General features: G+C 32.2%; 1 protein-coding gene across 7 annotated transcripts in view; it reads left to right on the forward strand.

Moving 5' to 3' along the window:
- Window positions 1–16,608, forward strand: part of LRBA (LPS responsive beige-like anchor protein) — a 732,259-nt gene that overhangs the window by 132,476 nt on the left and 583,175 nt on the right. For all 7 annotated transcript variants that reach the window (XM_055336397.1, XM_055336401.1, XM_055336402.1 and 4 more), the window contains exons 16-19: window positions 863–925; window positions 2,422–2,519; window positions 15,122–15,214; window positions 16,418–16,526. In XM_055336397.1, the coding sequence (XP_055192372.1) occupies window positions 863–925; window positions 2,422–2,519; window positions 15,122–15,214; window positions 16,418–16,526 (363 nt within the window). The remainder of the gene's footprint in view (window positions 1–862; window positions 926–2,421; window positions 2,520–15,121; window positions 15,215–16,417; window positions 16,527–16,608) is intronic.

Consider the following 16,608-nt stretch of genomic DNA (forward strand, 5'->3'; position numbering starts at 1 on the left):
TTAATATTATGTTAAATAGACCAAAGTTTTAGTATATCTTTTAGACTCAGATACCTTATTTACATTTATAAAAAAAATTATCCCTTGATTTTTATATTTTTAAATTTTTTCTGTGTGTTTTTGTTTCCTAATTCTCATTCTTATTATTCTTTTCTCATCGCAGCTTTGTTTTATCAATAATAAATTGATGGGATAGGTTGAAAATTTATGTACTAGTTCATATTTAAAAGTGCAGTGTTTTCCTCAAGGAATAATACTGCGCAGTTTTTAGTACCTGGTGTTTTAACTCATAATTTTAGAAGCTTTCATTTACTCTCCATATTTAATAGAAGAGTTGTCTTTTGTATTTAGTGGAGTGATAGCCATGAATAGTACTCTTTTATCATTAATTATTGTTTTTCTTACTCCAGGATTCTGGAGCTTAATTAGATAGCCTATCATATATGGTTCTGAAAACAGGATACTTTTATATCATTTATTTTGACTTCTATGCAGTCTTTTTTTTTTCCTTTTTAAGATGTTATTTATTTATTTGAAGGAGAAATATTTATTTGAGCTAGGAAATGGGTAAAGAAGAGGGGCAGGAGGGTAGAGAGAAGCAGACTCTTCACTGGGCAGGGAAACTGTTGTGTGAAAGGCGAGACTTAACTGAGCCACCCAACTGCCCGACTTCTGCATAGTCTTGATTATTGCATAGCTTTAGTGTTTCCCCTGATTCATGTTTTAAATTTTGATTCTATGTGATAGTATCTTTGTATATTTACAGCAATTGACCACGTTGACAAATATTAGGTGTATTATTTACTTTTCAAAAAATGTTTTTTATATGCAAGTATAAGATACTTATATTATAATTTTAAAGGATTCTGGAGTCAAAGAAGATGAACTTCAGGCCATTCTTAATTACCTACTCACTATGCATGAGGTAACATTTAAATTTTATATTTTGGGATTTTGTTTTTTGAAGCTCATTATGGTCTTTCTTTTTAAAGTAAAAAACAGTTAAAATAATCTTTCATTAATATAACTATAATGGAGAATAAGTGTATTTAGGAACTAAATCTTGTCAATTTTCATTTAAATATCCTTTATTACCACAAGATGACTCTGAGATTAATCATGAAAAGTTTTAAAAAGTTTTGAAAAAAGATTTTATTGAATTAATAAGAAAGTATGTGGAAAATACCTTCATCATATCTCTAGGAACCAGTGTAACATGGAAAAATAGGTTCTGAAAATTACTAAAAATGATTAGATGTTTAAGTTGTAACACAATCTTCCAACTGGTTTTGCATGTTTAAATACTGTTAAGTCAAACAACTTGCTTATAATGGGATTTGTGATTATGTGGTTGAAAAAAATAGGTTGAAATGCTTTATTTTATTTTATTTTATTTTATTTTATTTTATTTTATTTTATTTTATTTTTGCCCTGGGAAAAGGTAATACATGCTGATGTAATCTAATTAAAATAATTGGATTAAGTATTTGTTAAATAAGTAAAATTTGGATTGATGGAATTTCATGTAAAACAAAGCATTTCAAATGATAACTTACATTTCTATCTTATAGTTAATGTTTTGTGTTTTAATAAATATCTGTGTGAAATAATGCCTTTTAAAAATTATCAGTAAATGGGAGATGCTGTTTTGACTTATTCTTAAGTGAGGTAGAAATGTAGATTAAATTTCTTGATTGGATCATATTTGACTCAAATAATAGTACTTGTACTTTCTATTTTCTCTGAATTTGGGTGTTTTATTCATTGATTTTCTTTTTCTTGTAATAGTTGAAGATTTTTCAACTGAACTACCTAGTAATCTTACTGTATATGATTTTATTTTTTATTAACCCTAACTCTCTATAGGAGTGAAGTATTTGACAAAAGAGAAACTGGAAATTATAGTGATCTTCTCTTTTAAATTGTTAATTCACAAATCTTTTAGGTCTTTCAAATAATACTTTTCCCAAGCCACAGTGCCCTAGCTCTAGGTTACCTGCTTATTAGCTTACTGAAAATTAGATATTCAAATAGCTGCAGTTCCAAAGCAGTGAACAAAATCCTATAAACAGGGCAACAGAGATAACTAGCTTTTGATAGCTGCTTCCCTTGTCCTTTTTGGGTCAGTATTGCCCAACTGGTTCTAAATATGCATACATACTGGAATATTCAACCAAGACTGTTTAGGATTGTCTTGGAATTGTTTTGCGTTTCAGAACTCACATATGCTTCTATGCTGTTAAGTTATACTACATACGGTATAGTATGTTGCTTCAATAAACTTACTGATCATCTATCTATCTATATATATTGCTCATATGTCTACTTAATTAAGTTGGAATATCTTTCATTTTGGAAATATTTTATGTTCAAAAAAAGTTATTTTTTCCATATTTAAAAAGTTTTTTGTTTTGATTTTAGGATGACAATCTAATGGATGTCCTACAACTGCTTGTTGCATTAATGTCAGAACATCCTAACTCTATGATTCCTGCTTTTGACCAAAGGAATGGATTACGGTAAGAGTTGTATATCAGAGATTTAAATATATTTAATATAAGAGTTTAGTTTGAAAATGATAGAAGATTCTTAAAATGGGAAGTACTACTGGATCATATAGTATAAATGAATTAAGGTATAAGACCTATTTATTTTATGTATTATGTTTTTTGAAGAAATCTTTAATTATAGAGGATGTGTTATTATTTAATTTGTGAAGATAGACCAGGCAAATCATGTTAGTGTTTTGTTATGATTAGTGCTCTTATATAGGTACTGTAAGACTGAATTCTTTGGCAGAATTATCTTTAGGTCCTAGAACAGTAGTACTCATTTGCACTGCAAGAAAAGATCTCTTTCCTCCCTTTTAAATATCGCTATCTTCAGCCCCAATCCCAAATCATCATTGTGTTTGTTAGTCAGCTTGGGCTTCCATACAAAATATCATAGACTGGGTTGCTTGAATAACAGAAACTTGTTTTCTTACAGTTGGGGGACTAGAAGTTTAAGATCAAGGTACCAGCAGGGTTAGTGTCTTAAGGGTTCTCTTCTTGCATTATAGATAGCCACCTTCCCACTGTGTGTTCATCCAACCTGTTTATGTGTATACAACAGAAGAAAGAGAAAGAAGGCTCTCTGGTTTCTTTTTATGAGGATATTAATCCTGTTGTATCCAGGATACAGCTTTATAACCTCATTTAATCTTAATTCCTTCCTTATCATCCCCATCTCCAAATACAGTGATACTGGGCTTTAACATATGAATTGGGAGGTACACATTCAGTCCATAACAGTTATCAACAACAAAATTAGAATACTTTTGTTTTAAGTCATTTATTTAATAAGGTTTTTGGGCCACAGAAGTTCGAAGAACAACTTTTCCAGATGATCAGCTACAGTAACTAATTTAATGATCTAGCTACAATAAATGTCCCACATCAGTCCTCTATTACAGATCCTTTTTGGTACATCTTAGTACTCATTTGCTATAAGACAGAAGATGACTTTATATGTTATCCTTAAGGGAGTGTATTTTCAGAACTATCTAGAGAAAAAGAACCTTTTTACATATATATAGAGAGATTGGTTGATTGGTTTTAAGGAATTTTTTCTTGTGATTACGGAGTCCGAGAGGTCCAGACCTTACAGGGTGGGCTGGCAGGCTGGAGATGCAAGTTAGAGTTGATGTTGCAGTTTTAGTCCAAGTGCAGTCTGCTGGCAGAATTCCCTCTTTTTCTAGGGAGGTCAGTCTTTTTTCTGTTATGAGTTTTAACTGGTTGTATGAAGCCCATTCAGTACGGAGTTTACATGGTATATCTTTTTTTCCATCCTTTAAAATTATTTGTATCTTTATATTTTGTTGAATTTCTTATTGACACATTGTGATGGCTAATTTTGTGTCAACATGGTTGAGTCATGGTGCCTGGATATTTGGTCAAACCTTATTGTAGATATTTTTGTGAAAATATATTTTTTTGATGAGAACAATGTTTAAATTGGTGGACTTTGAGGGGTGCTTGGGTGGCTCAGTCGGTTAAGTATCTGCCTTCAGTTTAGGTCATGATGATTCCAGGGACCTGAGATTGAGCCCTGAATAAAGCTACCTGCTTAGTGGGGAGTCTGCTTCTCCCTCTTCCTGTGTGTGTGTGTGCACATGCGTGCTCTCTCTTTCTCTCTCTCAAATAAATAAGTAAATAAATCTTTAAAAAAAATAAATTGATGGACTTTGAGTAGATAACCTTCCAGGAGGATGGGCCTCATCAAATCAGTTGAAGGACTTAAATAGAAAAAAGATTGACCTTCCCCAGTAAAAATGAATTTTGTGGACAGAATGCCTTTGGATTTTACAACTTTTTTCTGAATCTCCAATATATGTGTTTACCCTGAAGATTTTGGATTTATCAAGTCTCCATAATTGAGAGAGCTAATTCCTTAAATCTTTCAGTCTTTATATATCCTGTTGGTTCTTTTTTTGTGGAAAACTATTGCTAATACAAGCAGGGTAGTTAAATGTTTTATTTATTTATTTATTTTTGACATATACGCTGAGAAAGTCTTCTCATTGTGTTATACTACTTACTTTTTTTTTTTTAGATTTTTAATTCATTTATTAGAGAGACAGACAGACAGACAAGCAGGGGGAGAAGTAGGCTCCATGCAGGGAGCCTGACATGGGACTCAACCCTGGGTCTCCAGGATCACGCCCTGGGCTGAAGGCGGCGTACTAAACCCCTAAGCCACCAGGGCTGCCCTAGACTACTTACTTTTAATGTAACTACTGATAAGGCATGATTTTCACCGAGCATTTTATTATTTATTTGTCCCAAGGTAATTTTTCCCCTGTATCTCTTTTCCTGTGTCCTTTGTATTTGAATTCCTTTAGTATTCTTGTAAAATTAGTCTACTTGGTTTTATATCTATTTCTGCATAATTTTTTTAGTGATTGCACAGAGATTTCACAGTCTAATATTTTACCTCTTCACATGTAATACAGAACCATTTCAACTTTATGTATCCCTTTAACATCAGCCATTGTTTGTTACTACATTTAATACATTACAAGTCTCTCTAGGTAATGTTACAATTTTTAGTGTCACTTGCTATATGTTTTAAAAATTTAAAGGAAGAAAAATCTTTTATATTTTTCTTTTATTTTTTTCATTCTTGAACTCTATTCACATTTCCTGTTGAGCAGTTTTTTGAAACAAATATTTAAATTATTTTTTCTGAATATAATTTTTAAGAAAGATTTATTTATTTTAGAGTGAGTGTGTGAACAGGAGGAGGGGCCTAGGGAGAAGGAGAGAGAGAATCTCAAGCAGATTCCTTGCTGAGTGCAGAGCCAGAAGTAAGGCTCAACCTCATGACCTGATCTGAAACCACAAGTCAGATGCCTAAGTGACTAAATCACTCAGGCACCTCTGTGATTATAAATTTATCTGGCCTTCATCACACAAGGGTATTTTTGCTGCATGGAGAATTCTGGGTAGAATTCAATTTTTTTTCTTTTAGTTACTTTAAAATATTTTTCCATTTTTCAATTGTTTGCTGGTACCCATGGTTTCTAACGAGAAATGTATGGTTATTTAATGTATGTTTAAGTAAAATATACTATACAAGTATACATACAAAAATATGTACTTGTTTTCAAGACGTATTCTGTAGCTCTCCGTACAATTTCATTATAGTTTTCTTTGTGGTTATTACCAATTTTGAGAAGTTTTAAGTCCTTATATTCATATTTTTTGTTTTAGTCTTTCTCTTTTTCCTTTGGGTTTCTAGTGACATGAATATTAGGACTTCCATTGTACACATCCCTAAGCCTTTTTTTAGTTCATTTCAGTCTTTTTTTCTTTGTTCTTCATTTTGATACTGTCTATTGATACAGAAACTTGCTATTGAATGTATGATAAGAGTTGATCTTCAACTTTATGGACTTTTTGTTTGCTTTTTCTATTTTGGTATTAAGCTCAACTCCTGAATATTTTACGTTGGATTTGTACATTTCAGTTGTATGATTTTAATATGGTTAATTTTATGCTTTTTTTGGTTGAGAACCCTGTTTTCTGATTCTATTAGATGGTATTATATTTATAATAGTTCCTTTAAAATCTTTGTGTGGTAATTCCAACAATTTGCTCATCTTATCAGCATTTGTTCAGGGTCTTTTCCTGTGAGAAATGGTTACATTTTCGTGGTTCCTTTATATGTTGAGTAAATTTTTAATGTGTCCTAGACATTGTGGATGTTGTCTTTTATAAACTAATGTGTTTTATTAAAATCCTCTAATGAACGTTGACCCTTTTTTTGTTTTATTTTAATAAGAAGAGTCAGACTTCAAGTTCTACCTATCCTTTGTGGGTAGGGGTTCCAAGTGTCACTTATTGTAAAAACCTGTCTTATCCTTCTTTGTGTCTTTTTTGCACATAATGCATTCAGGGATTAGGTTTGAATTGGGTGATAATTAAATTTTTTTTTCAGTTCAGAAAGATTTTGCTGTTCTAGTCTGTGTCTGCCCCTCACAGGTGCATCTCTTGGGTCAGTTTAGGGCTTTTACGGGTTTTTACAAAGATTTTGAGGATCATTCTCTCCTGTTTACTCCTATTCAAGACAACTCCTCCTCTCCCTCTGCCCCTGGCCCCTGCCTCTTGTACAAACCCATTTTCTTAGTTCCTCTATCTCAAACACAGTTTTATCAGAGTATTAGCCACCTGAGCTTCTAACATCCGCCTCTGAGATAAGGTCTCACTTTTGGGTCAGATTTATAAGGGCAAAGATAAAAAATTGAGACTCTTATCTCTCTATAATGGGCAATTCTCCAAATTTTACCTCCTTTATAGCAATGTATTTGCTTTTGTTTGGTCTTCAGAAGTACTTAGGAAATTGCTTTTTGTATTTTTTCTCATTGTTTCAGCTCCAGTATGTAAGACAGAGAGGCTCTTACTAGCTTTACTTCATCTTGGTTGAACCAGAACTCCCTGTTGATTGTATACTTTTCTTGTCTTTTCTTTGCGATTTATTTATTTTAGAGAGCACAAGAGACTGAGTGATCACATGTACCCAGGCTGGCGGGGAGGGACAGAGGTAGAGTGAGAGAGAATCCTTAAGCAGACTCCCTAATGAATGCAGAGATTGATGGGTTCAATATCAGGACCCTGAAATCATGACCTGAGCCAGAATCAAGATAACTGAGTGACCCAGGCACCCCTAGTTTTCTTCTAAAAAATTTTTTTTAAATTTAACGCTTTAATAATAATTATATTTTTTATTCTTCTTGGTGGATTTTATTATTTCTTATAAGACATATTATGTTAGCAATGCATTTTCTCAGTCTGTTCATTTGAGAATACTTTTATTTCTCTTCATTTTTGGATAATAATTATGTTGGATATAAAATTTTCAGTCTTCTTTCTGTTTGCACTTTGTGGTTTGACTTTTGTCCTCTGATGAGATGTCAACTTTCTATTTTTTGCTGTTTTCTACGTGTTGAGTCATATTTCTTTTGATGCTTCTCAGATTTTTTCTTTGTCCTTGATTTTTGACTGTATTCGGTTTAGTTGTGATTCTTTTTGTTTTTATCCTTTTGTGACTTATTGAGTTCTTGGATCTGCAAGTTAATGTTTTTTCATGAAATTTTGGAAGATTTTTCCCCCCATAGTTTATTCAGAAAGTTTTTTTTCCCCATTCCTCTTTTTTTTTTTTCTCTTGCATTATACCTATGATGGAATACTACATTGTCTCACAGGTTTCTAAAGGTTTGTTAATTTACCTTTCGTCATTTTCTCTCTGTTCGTCAGACTGGGTAATTTCTATTGATCTGTTGAATTTTACAGACTAGACTGTCTTTTGCTAGCTGTTATCTGTTGTTGAGTACCTCTTATGAATTTTTCATTTCTTTTTTTTTTTTGAATTTTTTGTTTTTCATGTTTACTTTTCAACTCTAGAATCTTCATGTGGTATGTTTTTATAGTTTCTCTTTATTAAAATGAGAAACTTGTTTACTATTAATCTGTTTCTTTTAATTATTTGAACATAATTTAAAGTTCGTTGAACATATTTATTGCATGTCTTTGAAGTGTTTTCAAAATCTGACTTTTGGAACTTGAGTCATTTTGTTGACTGCTTTTTTTTTTAATTACAAGTCACACTTTTTAATTTCCTTACATGTGTAGTAATTTTGGTTGAAAACTGAATATTTCAGATAAAATAGCAAGTTTGACTTCTGTTTTGCTTGTCCATGGGTTGTTGGTTTTCTTTCTTTTTTTTTTTTTTAAGGATTTATTTATTTGAGAGAGAGATTGAGCATGAACTGGAGGGGCAGAGAGAGAGAATCTTGAACAGATTCCGTGCTGAGTGTGGAGCCAGACGTGGCCTTGATCTCAGGACCCTGAAATCTTGGCCTGAGCTGAAACCAGGAGTCAGACGCTTAACTAACTGCACCATCCAGGCACCCCATTTGTTTTCTTTTCTTTCTTCTTCTTCCTTCTTCCTTCTTCTTCCTCCTCCTTCCTCCTTCCTCCTCCTTCCTCCTTCTCCTTCTTCCTCCTCCTTCTCCTTCCTCCTCCTCCTCCTTCTTCCTCCTTCCTCCTCCTCCTCCTCCTTCCTCCTTCCTCCTCTCCTCCTTTCCTTCCTCCTTCTCCTCCTTCCTTCTTCCTCCTTCTTCTTCTTCTTCCTCCTTCCTCTCCTTCCTCCTTCCTCTCCTTCTTCCTTCTTCTTCCTTCTTCTTCCTCCTTCTTCTTCCTCCTTCTTCTTCTTTCTTCTTCCTCCTTCTTTCTTTCTTCTTCCTCTTCTTCCTTCTTCTTCTTTCTTCTTCTTTCTTCTTCTTCTTCTTCTTCTTCTTCTTCTTCTTCTTCTTCTTCTTCTTCTTTCTTCTTCTTTCTTCTTCTTCTTCTTCTCTTTTTAAATGATTTTATTGTTAAGTAATCTTCTATACCCAACATGGGGTTCGAACTCAAAACCCCCTGAGATCAGGAGTCACATACTCTACTGACTGAGCCAGCCAGGTGCTCCATGGGTAATTGGTTTGTTGTTTGTTTTAATAATTTGCCGTGTCTAAACTCCAGGTTTTGTTTACTTCATGGTGTTTAGCATTTGGTTTCTCAATGTGTTATTTATTTATTTTATTTTCTTTCTGTTTTTTCTCTGTTCCCCTCTCCACTGGGATGTTGGTTTGGGTATTATTAGTCCCATCAAAAAGGCCACTGCCTCTTGATTTTCTTCCCTCAGGGTGTAGTAGTTTCTTAGTAATAAATGCCTCTAATTTGTTGTTTCACTGGTTGAATGGTTACATGTGGAAATTTTGTTTTATTTTATTTGTCAGTTTTTGTGGAGGGAAATGCTGACTTCCACATCAGCATTAGTGGAAGTCATTCTTGCTATTTTGTTTTTATAGTATGCTTTAAATTCTGGTACTTTCCTAGTTTTTTACTTATTGTGAATGAATAAAAAATCTGTAATTTGGACTAATATATGGGAATGTGAATAATTAGTCTCAAATATATGTAGTTCAGTTACTTTTGTAAAACACCAGATACAGAGGTTATTGAATACTTACATTAGTTGTATAGAATAAAAATAACTTGGGAATGATGGGTTGGTAGTTTTTAAAAATCTAATTGGAGTTCTGTGGAAATATTTTTTGGCTCTAAAAATTCAGTATGAAATTTTCTAAATTGTAGATTTACTTCCCTCCCTCCCTCCCTCCCACCCTCCATCCCTCCCTCCCTCCCTCCTTCTCTGCCTCTCTGTCTGCTGTTCTGTCATTCTTTCCACCTGTTTTCTTCCTTCTTGATTTATTTCTTTCTTGACTTCTTCCATGAGTTAAAGAGACAGAATCCAAATGGAGCATTGTTACATAATTTCATTATCTGTTTATGGTTACATTGGTACCTAAAATATATTAGTGTAATTTTTAAAGGCCAACATGAAAAGAGCACAGGTATATTTAGTGAAGCTTTCATATTAACTGAAAGTCAAACAAATTGTAACATAGGCTAATGGAGGGGGGAATAGTTTTTCCTGGTGCCGGTAATATAGGAATGCCAAACTACATCATAGAAGCCAGCAGCATTTCTAAATTATAATTAGCAATTTAATTTCCATTAAATGACAGAAATTTTCTTATTTACTTGTTATGTATAAATTACTTCCACCATCACATCATTTAGACATTATCTCCAATATTTTGGAGCACTTCTTCTCCTTAGAATTAATATGTTTTCTGCTGCCCTGTCAGTCACATCATAGGCCATGCTTAAATTTTAAGTATTAAATTTCTATTTTCGGAGTCTAATGAGCTTTTATCATATATTTTTATGTCTGTGAACAAATTGAAATAATCTATAACTTTTCAAATGAATCTCTTGGTATTTCTATTATCTGAATATTTTCTTCCTTGAAAATGCTATAGTGTACATGCCATAGTACATTTCCATTCAGAAAAATAGATACAGAGATGCCTGGGTGGCTCAGGTTGAGTGCCCTGCCTTCGGCCCAGCACATGATCCTGGAGTCCCAGGATCAAGTCCAACATCGGGTTCCCTGCATGGAGCTTACTTCTCTCTCTGCCTGTGTCTCTGCCTCTCTGTGTCTCTTAAATAAAATCTTAAAAAATAAATTCTTCTCTTTAAAAAAAAAAGAAGAAAAATAGATACATATTAGAATGTCCATTAATTTTCGTTATATATATAATCATAGTAAAATAGATTATATGAAAACATTCCCTAATTTTAAGTAGTGCTTCTTATGGATTACTCATAATGGCTTTCTTATACTTTGTTTCTGTTTTCTATAGAGAAATGTATATATATTAATAATTTTTTAAAAAGATTTTTATTTATTCATGAGAGAAGAGGCAGAGACATAGGCAGAGGGAGAAGCAGGCTCCATGCCGGGAGCCCGACATGGGACTCGATCCCAGGACCCCTGGATTACAACCTGAGCCAAAGGCAAGATGTTCAAGCGCTGAGCCACCCTGGCTATAAATATATAAATGTCACTGAATATATAAATGCCATTGAATCAGTACAGGATTTTCCTGCTCTAATGTGAGAAATGTTCTTTGTGTTAAATAGGGAATAAACTTTGATCTAAAAGCAAAATGTGCCCACTTGGCTTTACAGAATTTAGTGGTTATGTTTAGTAGATAAAATAAACTAATTGGATTCAGCTTTAGTAAGAAATATTCAACACGCAAAAAATTATAGGATAAACATGAGGTGTATATAGATCCAGTTGTAGCCCTTTTGGTTTTACTTATAAAACATTATTTGAAAATAGTTAAGACAATTCTATCCAGAGTTTATCTTTTGGTGAAATCATGGTGATTTTAACCAAAGATTATTTGTTAAGTTATGCTACAGCAAGGGTAGATTTATTTATTCTGTGTTAAAATGTCTTGGGTGTTGGGGTTTTTAAACCAGTATGAAACTTATGTTAATATTCCTTTTATAGAAAATTTAATTTTTATTTTACTTAAGTTAAATGATGGAAAGAAAAAAATTATAAACATATTGATATTCCAATAATTGAATGTTATAGTTTTGTAGTATTGTGTTAAAAATGAGTAGTTTCACATATCTCATTTTATGAGATTACAATGTATTATGGACCTAGATGCTTTTAATTAATATTTTAACAGGAATCAAAGTTCTTTTTGTGAATTTCCTTTTCTGTCAGACACTAGAGGGTCAAAGTCTTTACTTTTGTTTTTTTAATCTTTTTTTCAAACTTAGTTATTAAGCATTATGATTTTAGGACACTTGAAAATCTTAGTATTTTTATATGCTAATTTTTATCCATGTATCTTCTTTGGTGAGAGTCTGTTAAGTTCCTTTGCCCATTTTTAAATAGGGGCTTGCTTTTTTTTATTGTTGAGTTTTTAAGAGTTCTTTGTATGTTTTGGATAAAAATTCTTTATCAGATATGTGTCTTGCAAACATTTTCTCCCATTCTATCTTGTCTTCTAATTTTCTTGATATACTGTCTTTTCAGCAGAGCCAAAGTTTTTAATTTTAATGAAGTCTAGTTATCAAGTATTTCTTGTGGATTTTGTTTTGGTTTTGTATCTTGCATCATCATACCTGGGTCATCTATGTTTTCTCTTGTCTCCTAGAAGTTTTATAGTTTTGCATTTTACATTTAGGTCCACTTTGAGATAATTTTTATGTGTAGATTCATTTATTGGAATGTGGGTATCTACTTGTTCCAGCATCATTTGTTGAAAGAGAATCTTTAGTCCATTGTACTGCCTTTGGCCTTCCTTTGTCAATGAGAAGTTGTCCATATTTATGTCAGTCTATTTCTAGGCTCTTTATTCTGTTCTATGATTTATTTGTGTAATTTTTTGTCAGTACTGTCTTGATTACTATGCCTTTATAATACCTGTTGAAATCAGGTAACTTTGGTTTTCCAACTTTGTTCTTCTTCATCAGTAATTGTATTGGCTGTCTTGGGCTTTTGCCTCTCAATATAAACTTTAGAATACTTTTTGGGATTTTGATTGGAATTATATTGAACCTATAGATGAAGTTGGGAAGAACTGAGATCTTGAGAATAGTCTTCCTATTTATGAACATGGATTTTCTGTCCATTTACTTATCTCATTTTTGGTTTTATGCATCAGTTTTACAGTTTTCCTCATGTGGCTCTTGTACATATTTTGTTAGATTTATACCTAATTCTTTCACTTTTAGGGGATACTACTGTAAATGGTATTGTGTTTTTAATGTCTTATTCCACTTGATCATTATTGGTGTATAGGAAAGCAGTTGACTTTTGTTTATTCTGTAGTCTTCAACCTTGGTATAATTGCTTATTAGTTTCAGGGTTTTTTTTGATCAGTTCTAGATTTTCTTCATAGATGATCATGTCATCTGTGAATAAAGACAGTTTTATGTGTTCCTTTACAATCAGTATACTATTTACTTTCTTTTTTTGCCTCACTCCATTAGCAAGAACTTCTAGTACAGTGCTGAAAAAGAGTGGTGGAGGAGATATCCTTGTACTTGTTCTTAGGGGGGATCCTTGGAATTTCTCCCTATTAATTATGTTAGGTGTTGAGTTTTTGTGGATAGTCCTTATGAACTTGAGAAAAATTTCCCTCTATTCCTAGATTATTAAGTTTTTAACATGAATGAGTGCTGGATTTTGTCAATGTTTTTTTTTTTTCCTGCCTTTACTGATACCAGTAATTTTCTTATCTATAGATTAATTGATTTTATGATAGATTATATTAATTGATTCACAAATGGTAAACCAGCCTTGTGCCCTTGGAATAATTTTACTTAGCTCATGGTATATAATTCTTATTATGTTTTTTTTGCATTGGATTAGCTAATATTTTCTTGGAGATTTTATTGTCTTTGTTAATGAGATATATTTGTCGATAGTTTTCTTGTAATGTCTTTTATTTTTTTATTTTGGTGTTAATGTTGGCTCATAGAATGAGTTAGGAGGTATTCCTTCTGCTTCTATGCTCTGAAGGAAATTGTAGAAAATTGATATAATTTCTTTTTACATTTTTGGTAGAATTCACCAATAAACCTGTCTGGGTCTTGCACTTTCTGTTTTGGTAGGTTATTATTTATTGATTCCTTATCTTTAGTAGTTATAAGCCTTTTTAGATCATCAGTTATTCCTGTGTGAGTTTTGGCAAATTGTCTTTCAATGAATTGGTCCATTTCCTCTAGGTTATAGAATTTGTGGGCATAGAGTTGTTCATAGTATTCCTTTATTATCCTTTTTATGTCCATGGGATGAGGTTTCCTCTTACTTTATGAAAGTAGTAAATAGTGTTTTCTATTTATGTTATTACTTAGCCTGGCTAGAAGCTCATCTTACGGATCTTTTCAAATCAGCTTTTGGTTACACTAATTTTATCTATTGATTTCTTTTTTTCAGTTTTATGTTTTCCACTCTAATACTTACTTATATTTTCCTCTGATTACTTTGGATTGAAGATTATCTTCTTTTTTTAGTTTCCTAGAGTGGAAGCTTGATTCGTGATTTAAGTTCTTTCTTATTTTCTAATATGGGCATTCAATGCCATAAATTTCCTTGAAACTACTGTGTTTTCTGGGTTTCACAAAATTTTTTAAGTTATGTTTTCATTTTAATTTAGTTTAAAATATTTTTATGTTCTCTAAAGATTTCTTCTTTGACCTACATGTTATTTTAAGTGTGTTGTTGTTGCTATGTGTGTGTGTTTTTTAGTGTGTTGTTTAATATACAAATATTTTGGAACTTTGTAGCTATCTTTTTATTAATGGTTTCTAGTTTAATCCCATTGTTGTCTGGGAACAAACAATACATGATTTCTAATCTTTACATTTGTTCAGATATGTTTTATAGCCCTGAATGTAGCCTACTTGGTGAGTGTTATGTGTTAGATTAAGAAGAATGTGTATTCTGCTATTTCTGGATAAAATAGTTGATATTAAGGACAATGATGGTATTGTTGAGTTTAGTTATGTCCTTACTGATTTTCTGCCTACTGGTTGTGTTTCTAAAAGGAATTTAAAATTCTCGGGCAGCCCTGGTGGCTCAGCAGGGCATGATCTTGGAGACCCGGAATCGAGTCCTACGTTGGGCTCCCTGCTCGGAGCCTGCTTCTCCCTCTGCCTGTATCTCTGCCTCTTTCTCTCTCTCTCTCTCTCTCTCTCTCTCTCTCTCTGTATCTCTCATGTATAAATAAATAAAATCTTAAAAAATGATTTTAAAATTCTCCAAATATAACAGTGTATTTATCTTTTATTTCTCCTTGCAGTTCAATCAGTTTTTATGCCATATTGTTTTAGACACATACATGTTACAGACTATTATGTCTTAATGGAGAAATGACCCCTTTTATCATATAGCAGTGCCCTTCTTATCTCTGATAATTGCTTTCTCTGAAATTAAGGTAACTATTCTTGTTTTCTTTTGGTTAGTGTTAGATGCTCTATTTTTCTCCATTCATTTACTTTTAATCTATATATGTCTTTATATATACGGTGGGCTTCTTGAAGACAGCATACAGTTTTTGATAAGCAAGTTTTTAAATGTCAGAAGTGTACTTCAAATTCACCTATATCTTACTTGAAATTAGGTTTATAATCATGAATTTAATTTTAATTCCCTTCAGTGTCATCTATAAACTTATGGCATCGACAAGTGAAGGAATCAGAGTACAAGCTCTCAAGGCAATGGGCTATTTTTTAAAACACCTGGCCCCAAAGTGAGTATAGTATGCATGAAATCTAAAATGGACTGTGGTATATTACCATTTTATTTTATAAATCTTTGGAATAGTATTTGTATTCTGTGATTTCTCTAGTTTCTCTTTATTTTAATTTATAAAATCTATGTAGATGTAATTCCATTTCTGTATATTAAAAGTAAAGTGAAACAGGGGTATATACTTCATTTTAATAAAATTTAACTTTTCTGTTTGTTCCTTGTTTAAGAATACTTTTGTATAATGGAATTTTAGAAACCAGGAGACTTTATTTTGTGTGGGTTCATTATCATTTGTTTTATCTGTAGTATAAAGCTGACATTTTAACCTCAATATTTGTCTTAGTATGTTCTGCTGTAAGAATGACTGAAAATGAAAACTTTTTTTTCTTAGCTGAATGTAGATTCATATCCTACCTATTGTTCCTTATATCAGAGTTGGTTTATTATAAAAATTAACAATTGTGGCAATAAAGAAATGTTGGCAAACTGTGGTCTTTATGTGTATTCCATTTGGCTGCCTGGAAATAAAGTTTTGTTGGAACACAGCCACAATCATTTATTTGCTTATTATCTGTGTCTGTTTTCAGAACACAACAGCAGTGTTGAGTTGTTGCTACAGAGACCATATGGTCTGCAAAGCCTAAAATGTTTACTATTTAGCGATTTGCAGAAAAAATTTGATGAATCCCAGGGTAGAATTAAAGTTTATGATCCTTTAGTTTCTAAATTTTTGTTTGGAAGTTGATTTTGGTTTGTTTATCTTCACAGTACTCATTTTCTTAATTTTTTTTCATTTCTTCTACCTTTTCCTCCACATTGTTTTTCTACTGAATGACTTACTTATTGGGTTTTAGATTATCATCCATAGTGGGGTTTAGCTCACTGCTGACAGAGAATAGAAACTGGTTAATAAATAATCGCTCTGGAGATTTTTGTGGAGGTTTTTGCTGTGTCTGTGACATAGCCAGTCTTGTTTTTTTTTTTTTTTTCTTTTAACTTTAGCTGTGTTTATAATGTAGTTTGTATCTCTCTCCTCAAAGATTTTGTGACCTTATGAGTTCTAAGTTGAAGAAAATTAGGAGAGTTACTGTGTTGGAATTTGTTGATTATGTGAAAATCACATTGTGTCTTCTTCATCCAACTTGCATTGTAAATAGTGGATAATAACACTTTGCATTTGATTATTTTTATGATATTGTAGAAGAAAAGCTGAAGTCATGCTTGGACATGGATTATTTTCATTGCTGGCAGAAAGACTCATGCTTCAGACAAATTTAATCACAATGACCACATATAATGTTTTGTTTGAGGTAGGAATATATTTAGAATTTAATCTTACTAATTTCTTATTTTGAGAGTGCTTGTATAATTTAGTTGATAGTATCTAGCTGT

This window comes from Nyctereutes procyonoides, unplaced genomic scaffold (genome assembly GCF_905146905.1).
Source record: "Nyctereutes procyonoides isolate TBG_1078 unplaced genomic scaffold, NYPRO_anot_genome, whole genome shotgun sequence".
Taxonomy (NCBI): domain Eukaryota; kingdom Metazoa; phylum Chordata; class Mammalia; order Carnivora; family Canidae; genus Nyctereutes; species Nyctereutes procyonoides.